Source organism: Lontra canadensis, unplaced genomic scaffold, assembly GCF_010015895.1.
Source record: "Lontra canadensis isolate GAN:19392208 unplaced genomic scaffold, GSC_riverotter_1.0 scaffold66, whole genome shotgun sequence".
NCBI lineage: Eukaryota > Metazoa > Chordata > Mammalia > Carnivora > Mustelidae > Lontra > Lontra canadensis.
In genome coordinates, this window is record NW_022631060.1 from 3,507,471 (window position 1) to 3,517,062 (window position 9,592).

The window sequence follows — 9,592 nt, forward strand, 5'->3', positions numbered from 1 at the left end:
CAGGAGTAGACGCCGTCCAGCAGGTGTTCTCCACCCCACGCCCCACTGTGTGTTGTGTCCTTCCAGCCGATGCAACTTCTTGCTGCTGTCCCTAAGCGCTGCTGGTGGATTCAGGCCAAGGTGGGGAAAGCCAGGATGTGGCACGTGCTAGACGCTCAAAAATGTTTGTTGCATGAATGAATGAACGTAAACCCTGATACGCAACTGAGGCCCTCGGGCCCACTGGGTGCAAACTGAAAGAAGTCCCAGAAGTGTCCTTCTGTCCCAAACCTAAGCAAGAGATAGATGAGCCCTTAGTTCACAAGTTACTAACCACTCTCTGGCATGGGGGAGTTGTCTGTCTGTTTACCAAACAAATCTGGTTTTTTGGATGAATGATTACTACGGTCTGGGAGGTCAGAGTCAGAATCAAAAAGTTCACTAATATACAACAGAGTTAATTCAAAACTAAAAGGAATATACTTTACAGGAGATAAATTCCTGGTGCTTGGGTTCTACTTCAAAGGAAGCCTCAATCTAGACCATAATGAAAAAGGAGCTGAAGGGAGCAGTATTGGGAGCTCGGGAGATTCTAGGGGGTGGGGAAGAGATGGTTGGAGGGACTCAGGGTGGGTAATAATGACTTTATCCTCCTCATGATTCACAGAAATGAGGGCATATGCTCCACCGACCAACCCCTGGAACTCCCACGCAAAGCAGAGAGAGAGATCATTGGAAAAGGCAGATGCAAGACACACACACACCCAGACCCAGCGTCTAGACAACAGGAGGATGCAGTCAAGTTCGGATTGCTAGGAAAAGAGTGGGAGGGGGAAGAAATGGAAGAGTTTCGCTGAGAGTCTACTTTGTCCAAATAGGAGAAAGGCTCACGGGCCATCCTAACAGATCTCATGTGAAATGCTCTGGGGGCTCCGTCCTGCTTCCGTCCACATCACTCACGGTTCCTAGCCATTCTGAGAGGCCCTCTCTAGCCTTCCTGGATCCCTTCGGCTCTCAACTAGCACCAACAGGCCCTGGTCTTCATTCTAGATCTGCTTTCATGCCAACAGCAGTCAACACACACACAAAAATCACTCCTTCCTCTCCCTCATGTGCACAGAAGTCCGTGGAGGAAAGTATTTTAAATATTTCTCTGAAATCAGTGAAACTAACTATTTCCGATTTTCCAGTAATTCTAAGGTAGAAAAGCAAAGTAAATGTTGATTATACTTTAAAGCAGGGGGTGTTCAGCAACAGAGAATAAGGCTGGTGTATGATTTTGGATTAAGCACAGGGGACCCTGCATAGCAAGCCGCTGAGTTTCTTTCAAGCCCTCCTCCCCCCGCACAGCGCTGCGGGTCAGGAAGAGCTGGATGCGCGTGAGGGCGACAAGCTGGAGACATTCTAGTTCAAGAACAAGAACTTCTGAAAAAGAGCTCTCTGTTCCTGGGAATGTTCAAGCAGAGGGCTCCAGGATGGCGTAGGTGGTATTCAAACATCACAGACCAGAGTCAGCCTGAGAAACCAGCGAGACCCTTCCCACCGGGAGGGAGATGACACAAGCCTAGGAAATGCCTAGCACGGTGCCTGGTGCCTGGCGGAAGCATAATAATAAATATTAGTTTCTTCTCACCCCGAGAGTCCATGGATCTAGGATCACATATATTGGATGTATTTCTGGAGGGGTCTTTGGATACATTCTAGATTCTTCCAGAAGTTCACAATTTTCTCGAGTGGGGCTATGGAAAGAGAAGGCAAGGGGAGGCAAGGAGGCACGTCGTCCCTACCGATGACAGCAGTTCCTCCTCTGCTTGGAGTTCCGAGCTCCTTCAGGCCGTTATGGGCTTGGGCCTGATGCTCTCCACGACAGCTGAGATGACCGCTCCCGCAGCCTTCGCACCTTCCATCAGTGCGTGCTCCACCTGCAAAGCAGACCAGTCCACAGGACACTCAGGGGTGATCCCAGGCTTGTGCCTCGCCCCACCACTCCCCTTCAGCACCCGGTCTGCCTGGAGGAGGAAGTAACCCGTGCTAGCCTCTATCTCCAAAGATCCTAGCATTGCAAGGGACCTAGAGAAGTCGGGATGGCCCAGAATGGGACATCCGAGGCAGACGCACTCCCTGTCCCTCCAGGGCATCCATGGCTCCTGGCCTCCTTGGTCCCTCAGAGACATTCAGCCCAGGGTCTCCCTCTGGAGTAGGGGCAGGGAGGCAAAGGATCTCAGCGTGCCTGAGCCACTGAGACCTTCATCTACATACAGGGAATCTGAGAGCCAGGGAGGGGAACTCACTTGGACAAAGTCATGGTAGGAATCAGTGTCTGAGCGTGGCCCACACTCCAGAGAAGTCTCCCTGGCTTCCATTTGGTTCCTGGGGTCTTGTCATATACAAATGCTTGTGGGATGGGAGATCCCTGACACCAGAGCCCCCAAGCCCCCCTACACTGGAGCGAGGCCTCCAGAGAATGGAGTGCAGGCCGGGAGAGGACAGAAACAAAGGAGGAAGGTGCAGAAAGTGGAGGGGACTGGGGTGGGTGACCTGCTCACGCTGACTCGGCAACAATAGAGAGACCAGCATTGGGATTTAAGCCCAGTATCCTGAGGGGACACAAGAGCCACAGAAAAAAAGCAGAAAAAAAAAAGGTGTTCCTTCTTTAATTCTTCATTTCTCAATCTATCAAAAAGGGGATAATAAATGCACCTGCCACTCCTCTCGTGGGGTTTAGTAAGGATCAAATAGGAAAGAGGGCAGCTCAGGTTGTCACAGATATTTTGAGCTGTTTTTCAAAGCCCTTGAACACATGGACTGTGCCTCATTGGGGTTATCCCCACCCCGTGTGGTTGGGGGGTCACAAACCCAAACACAGCACAGGGCAGGCCAGTAAAACGGGCGAAGCTTGCAGGTGGCACGTCAACCCCCACACACCCCATCTAAAGAGACAGCCACTACTCAGCCGCACAGGGTGTCGGCGAGCAGAACATGGGCCTCATGGCCTGATCCATCAGTTGTTCTAGAATGGCTGTGAATCCACATCTTTTTATATAAAATTTCTATATTTTGGGGGCGGCTGGGTGGCTCAGTGGGTTAAAGCCTCTGCCTTTGGCTCAGGTCATGATCCCAGGGTCCTGGGATCAAGTCCCATATCAGGTTCTCTGCTCAGCAGGGAGCCTGCTTCCCTTCCTCTCTCTCTGCCTGCCTCTCTGCCTACTTGTGATCTCTGTCAAATAAATAAAATCTTTAAAAATTTTTCTATATTTTTAAGTGTCGGTAAGTCGTACAAATTAAAAAAACAAAACCCAACAACACTACCCATCCAAGCAAAACATGTCTGTGGGCCAGATGTAGCCCCAAACCTCACTTTACCCCCGTTTTGTGAAAGAACAAACAGAAAGAGTCTGACCAAGGCGACCCCCCAACAAAGGGTCCCAGCTCTACAGCCCAGAGCCTCTGCACTCCTCCACGGGCTAACAGAGGGGAAACCACCTCCTGAACGGTGAAGTCCTGTGGACGGAGAAGGCCCCTGGCACAGCAAAGAGCGCAAAACCACTGACCCCCGCTCAGATCACCGAGGAGATGACAAGCCCCAAGAAGGCTCAGCCAGAAGCCACCGTCCTGGCAAAAGTCGCAAAGGTCGCCCTACCTGCTGACTCCGGGGCACGCCGTATCTGAGGTCATTGACAAAGTGCTCACAGTTCCCTTCGATCAGGCTGTACTGCACAATCTTGTTGATCATCTTTTTCGTGCGCTGGAGGATCTGGTCCACGGGCAGAGGCAGGTACGTCCCATCCAGCTTGTTGTTGATCTTCCAGGAGCAGCCGTGCAGCACGTCCTCCAGACGGCTGTACTTCACCACCGCGCGGTTGCTGAAGATGGAAGTGATGCTACCCACCTCGAATTCCTCACCTGGGGACCAAGAGGAACAGAAGCTGGAAAGCTGCGAGGGACAGCGGTGGGCGGGGGAGCGGGTAGTGCACTGGCTCACTCTAAGATGTCCGTCAAGCGGCTTCCCTCCAAGGCTTCGGCTTTGGCATGGCCGAGGAAGGCAAGTGGATGACATGAACTGCGCCCCTGCCTCCGCCCCCCCAGTGGGACACCTTTCACCTGGAGATCAGCCCATCAGCCTTTTTTTTTTTTTTTTTAATGACAGATGATGTTGAGCATCTTTTCCTATAGTGGGGCACAGGAGAGAGCTTCGCCCTGCAGGGGGGAGGCAGGACCTAAGGAGGAGGACTGAGCCCTGGGGGTGAGGGCCGTGAGCATGGTGTGGCCACAGGCCTTTGGTCCCAGGGCCCTTCTGCAGTTTCATCCTGAGTGGACAGTACTCACACAGAATGCAAAATTCAGAAGGTATCAGAGCGTACACAGGGGTGTCCCCTAGCGTCCCCTTCTCCCAGCGCCTCCTGGTCCCTTCGCACAAGGGGACCACTGTGACTAAGTGTGCCTCCTGTTCTATCTTCTTCCATCACCACATCCTCCCATCAAATCTCCACTAAATTTTTATTAGTCACCAGTTGAATCTCAGCCTTGTACTAGGCGACCTTGAGGAATGAAAGGAAAGCTGTGTGTCTGGGTACAGTCAGAAAGAGGAGGGCGACGAGCCAGGAAGCTGGAAGCAGCATCTAGCGGCCATCGGAACGTGCAGGCATCTGCACCCCTCCTGCGGAAGCCTCAGAAATAGGAGGAAGGACACCGAGGCTCAACGAACACAGGGCCACCAGGTGCACTGCATCTCCTTTAGGGCTGGACGCTCCGGGGCGTTGGCTGGACAGAGATCAAGCTCCGTTACCCAGTCCACTGAGGGCCAGGAATGCACTGAGTGTTTTTTGCGAATGAAGGGCAGCTGCTGAGGAACCCAATAACTAAATGCACTTATTCTTACTCTGCTAACTTCAATGTCAATATCAATATGTCAATAGAGTATCCACCCTTACTCGGGGCAGCCAGATGCACCACGCAGTCGTCTTCCACGTAGATGGCCCAGTGTTCATAGCCAATTCGAAAAATCTCAATCAGGTCTCCGGGTCTGGGCCTTGGTTTGCCCTGTGAGGGGAGAAATAAGATAAAATAAAGAAGCTGCACCTGCCCAAGGAACTCCGGAGACCCTGTCTGGGGATTAGCTAGAGTCGGCCTGAAGACACAGGGTTTCATCGCTTTGTAGAAATCCAGGCTGCCAGAAGCTGGGGATGGGTGGGGGGGAGGGCCTGCTCCCCTCTTGCTGTCACTCAGTTTATTAAAGCCACAGGTTAACTGTGCCAGCAGCCGATGTATTGCCACTGGGCTCCAAATGTGCCCTCCAGATAAGCTCTGTGATATGTGCTGGAGCTCTTTTAAGCTTTTCTCCTTAAAAATGAGCACTTCAGGGGCGCCTGGGTGGCTCAGTGGGTTAAAGCCTCTGCCTTCGGCTCGGGTCATGATCCCAGTGTCCTGGGATCGAGCCCCATATCGGGCTTTCTGCTCTGCGGGGAGCCTGCTTCCTCCTCTCTCTCTCTCTGCCTGCCTCTCTGCCTACTTGTGATCTCTGTCTGTCAAATAAATAAATAAAATCTTTTTTTTAAAAAATGAGCACTTCAATAAGCATGCAAGAGGGAAGGGTTCTCCTGCAGGTTCTGGCTTGCAGCAGGGGATAGGAGGGTGATGGTCAGTAGAATGGGTGTGAGGACCTCCGGCAGAGCTCTACCTGAGCCAGAAGCCTCCGACAGTAACCTTTCTCAGCCCTTCCGCAGAGAAATCAGTGCCCAAACACCTCCAACACCTGCTGGTGTCTTAACTCCCTCTGCACGGATCCCACATGGACTGATCCAGAGGGTCCCCCCAAGGCTGCATGCTCAAACCACCTGCTGACAACCCGCCACCACCACCGCCCCATGGCCAAACCAAACTTCTCTGATCTCCTCTCTAATGAGGAGATTAGAGAACCCCTTCCAAGTTTGTCCTTTCCTGAGAATTCTCCCTCAGGCCTGGGAGGCCATGTTGAGTTTCTTCATTTCTTATAGTTACTCTGATATAGCTTAACAATTTTTTAACCTTTCCCCTGTTTAATCTACTGGGTAGTTTCTATCTCTTGATTGGACCCAAAATGATGATACTCTATCCCTTCAAAGAGGCCTAGGGAGGAGACGTGTGTGTGTGTGTAATGTGTGTGTGGGCGTGTGCCGCACGTGCCTGTATGTGGGCACAATGCAGTATTGTGCACTTAAAAATTTATTGAGGGTAGATCTCATGTTAAGTGCTCTCTCTTAGCACAATTTAAAAAAAAAAAAGAAAGAAAGAAAAGAAACCTTAGAGCTTTTGCAATTGCAAACCCAAACTAAAAAAAAGAAAAAGGAAGAAGAAAAAGAACTCTCTTATCCCCTCCTTCTGTACTATGAATCTCTCCCAAACTGTCCCTAAGTTTGTCTAGGAGGGGTCCTGGGAAGAAGTTCTGCTCACTGGTTACTCCCTGAGAAAGCAAGTTGGGCAGTCAGAGCCCACAGAGACCTGGAGAGCCCTGGAGCAGATCACACGGCCCCACCTAACCATCAGTTTCACAATGGCTTTGTCACTTATTCAACCATTTGCCCACTTTAGTCTAATTTCCTCAAGGTTGCATCTCACCTCCCAGTTGTCAGCTCTATTTTCCTGGTGGAGGACAGCCCTTTGCCTGGCAAAAATTCACAGAAGTAAAAGGGGGCACCTGTTTCTTTTCTTAACTACAATGTACAAAATTTACAAATTTACAAAACCATCACCACCATCCATTGGAGTTCATCAAAATTTATAAAAATTTTTTTCTTCGAGAGCTCTTGTTAAGAGAATGAAGACACAAGCCACAGACACTGAGAGGATCCTGCAAAGCATGTATCTGATGAAAGGCACGGACACAGAATTTCTGAAGAAACCAAGGGGGGAAATGGGCAAAAGGATTTGGACACTTCACCAAGGAAGATGGATATGGAAGATGTTCAACATCGTTAGTCCTTAGAGAAATGCAAATTAAAACCACAATGAGACCCTTACAGACCTATGACGATACCAACAATTAAAGAGACAACCAAATGCCGATGGGGAGGCACTGGAACGTCCACACACTGCTGGCGGGAATGTCAAACGACACAACCGGTTTGGAAAACAGGAGGTTAAAAATGCAACTACATATGGGGGAGCCTGGGTGGCTCAATTAAGCATCTGCCTCTGGCTCAGGGTCCTGAGACTGAGCCCCGGGAGGGCTCTATGCTCCGAGGGGGAGACTGCTTGAGCTTCTCTCTCTCCCTCTGCCCCTCCGCGCCTTCTCTCTCAAATAAATAAATAAAATCTTTAAAAAAAAAATACATCTACCAAGGGCACCTGGGTGGCTCAGTGGGTTAAGCCTCTGCCTTCGGCTCAGGTCATGATCTCAGGGTCCTGGGATCGAGCCCCCACATCGGGCTCTCTGCTTGGCAAGGAGCCTGCTTCCTCCTCTCTCTCTCTGCCTGTCTCTCTGCCTACTTATGATCTCTGTCAAATAAATAAATAAAATCTTAAAAAAAAATTAAAAAAATACATCCACCATATGATCTAGCCATTTCATTCCTAGGTATTCACCCAAGAGAAAAGACAACATCTGTCTGTACAAAGACATGCTCACAAATGTTCGTGGCAGTTTTATTTGTAATAGTCAAAAACCAGGAACAGCCCAAATGCCCATCAAGTGGTGAATGGACAAACAATGGTGTATTCATACAATGCATTCCTACTCTGTAATAAAAAGGAGTGAACTACTAATCACATGCAACCATATGGATATAATTTTAATTACACAAAATTATGTGAAAGGAGATGGACAAAAAGGGCCCATACAACATGATTCCATATCATATCAACAGAATTCTCTAGAAAATGCAAATTAACATATAGTGACAAGAAGCCAATCAGGGGCTGCCTGGGGAAGGGTAGGGGAGAAGAGGCGGGATTTACAAAAGAAAACAACGTTTTGGGAGTTATGGAGATAGTCATTACCTTGACTGTGGTGATGATTTCATGGGTGTACACACACCATACCAAACATATCCAACAGTATATTCTAAAAATGTATACTTTATGTAGTTATAGCTCAGTAAAGCTTAATAGAGTTCAACAAAGCTGTTTTTAAAAAAAATTTTAAGGCACAACCAATATCCCAAATCAATATGCACTTCAACCTGCCACACAGTCTAAATAAAGCAGAGTCTGTAGAGAAGTCACGGGCATAGTAAAGATACATGCAAAGAACTCTTGTGATTCCCACCTCAGCGGCTTGCTTTGCCAATTTCCCGGCGCTCTCAGTCTTCGGGGCTGAATCCAACTCTGCTCTTTTCTCCTTGGGTGTGGTCTCCAAGTTAACTATGGGCTTCTCCCTAGATGAATTTTGTGATCACAGAGTTAACGAATAACAACATTTCACCATTACTGGAAATTCTGTATTACTTCAGACTTGTGATTTTCGGATCTCTTTCAATTTCAAGACCCTAGGAAACAGTTTCCTCAAAGCGTGTTTCTGTGATCACGCTCTTAGCTGCCTTACAAAATAATTGCCGTTTCCTGCATTTCGGATGATCATTAAACTGCTAATGATAGCAGTGAGTAGATTTCAGGATTTTTTTTTTTTTTTACTGCTGATCATCTTTCTTACATGTTTATCAAAGTGATACCTGTACATAGCTTTAAAAAAATGGTAACGGTACATAATGGCTTCTAATGAAATACAACAGGCCTCTATTCCCTCCCTTCCTTCTGCCCATCCTACTGGGAGAGGCAAACCCCTTGAGCTGTTTCTTCCAACAACTAGGTCCATAAATCTGAGAAATCTCATTAAGCTTCAATACTGTAACTGCATATGTCTTGAAAGAAATCAGTACATTTTGTTTCTTGAACCAAAACGTTATTTTGAGAGGACTGAAACCAACGGCAGGAATAGCTTTGGGATAATATAGTGAAATATATTGGGGTCAAAAAGGCCTGGAGTTGGGGGGCCTGGCTGGCTCAGTCAGTAGAGTGCTAGAGTATGTGACTCTTGATCTCGGGTTTGTGAGTTCAAGCCCTATGCTGGATGTGGAGATTACTTAAAAAAAAAATCTTAAAAAAAAAAAATTACGGGGTTTGAATCCTGGCTCTGATCCTTGCTATCCAACTTTGAGCTAGTAAATGAATGTGTCTGAACATCAATTTGATCATCTATAAAATAGAGATGAGAGTATTTGCATCTCAAAATTGTCAAGAGGGTTAAAAGAGAGAGGGGTGCCTGGGTGGCTCAGTGGGTTAAAGCCTTTGCCCGTCATGGGGCTCTTTTCTCGGTGGGGAGCCTGCTTCCCCCTCCCTCTCTGCCTGCCTGTCTGCCTACTTGTGATCTCTGTCAAATAAATAAACAAAATCTTTAAAAAGAGAGAGAGAAAAAGAGGGGCAAGACCCAATGACCCCCCCCATGACTAGCTGCATTGTTTCTACATGACTATTTGTTTAAGGCTTCAGAAATAATTCAGTCTCTTAAGTAGCTTAAAACGTGTCCTTTCTCTTTGCAATTTTACTCTCTGCTTTCCCAGACAATGCAAAGATAAACGCACTCCAGATCCATCCAAACATAATACGAATTAGGGGGCAAAAAAAAAAAAAAAAAAAAAAA

General features: G+C 48.1%; 1 protein-coding gene across 1 annotated transcript in view; it reads right to left on the reverse strand.

Annotated features, from left to right (window-relative positions):
* Positions 1-1,174: 1,174 nt before the first annotated feature.
* PLAAT5 (phospholipase A and acyltransferase 5) overlaps positions 1,175-9,592 on the reverse strand; it is a 14,972-nt gene continuing 6,554 nt past the window's right edge. Inside the window, exons 4-7 of the mRNA XM_032879907.1 lie at positions 8,222-8,330; positions 4,911-5,019; positions 3,620-3,882; positions 1,175-1,901 (exon numbers count right to left, since the gene is read on the reverse strand). Of these exons, the coding sequence (XP_032735798.1) occupies positions 1,809-1,901; positions 3,620-3,882; positions 4,911-5,019; positions 8,222-8,330 (574 nt within the window). The 3' untranslated portion in view covers positions 1,175-1,808. The remainder of the gene's footprint in view (positions 1,902-3,619; positions 3,883-4,910; positions 5,020-8,221; positions 8,331-9,592) is intronic.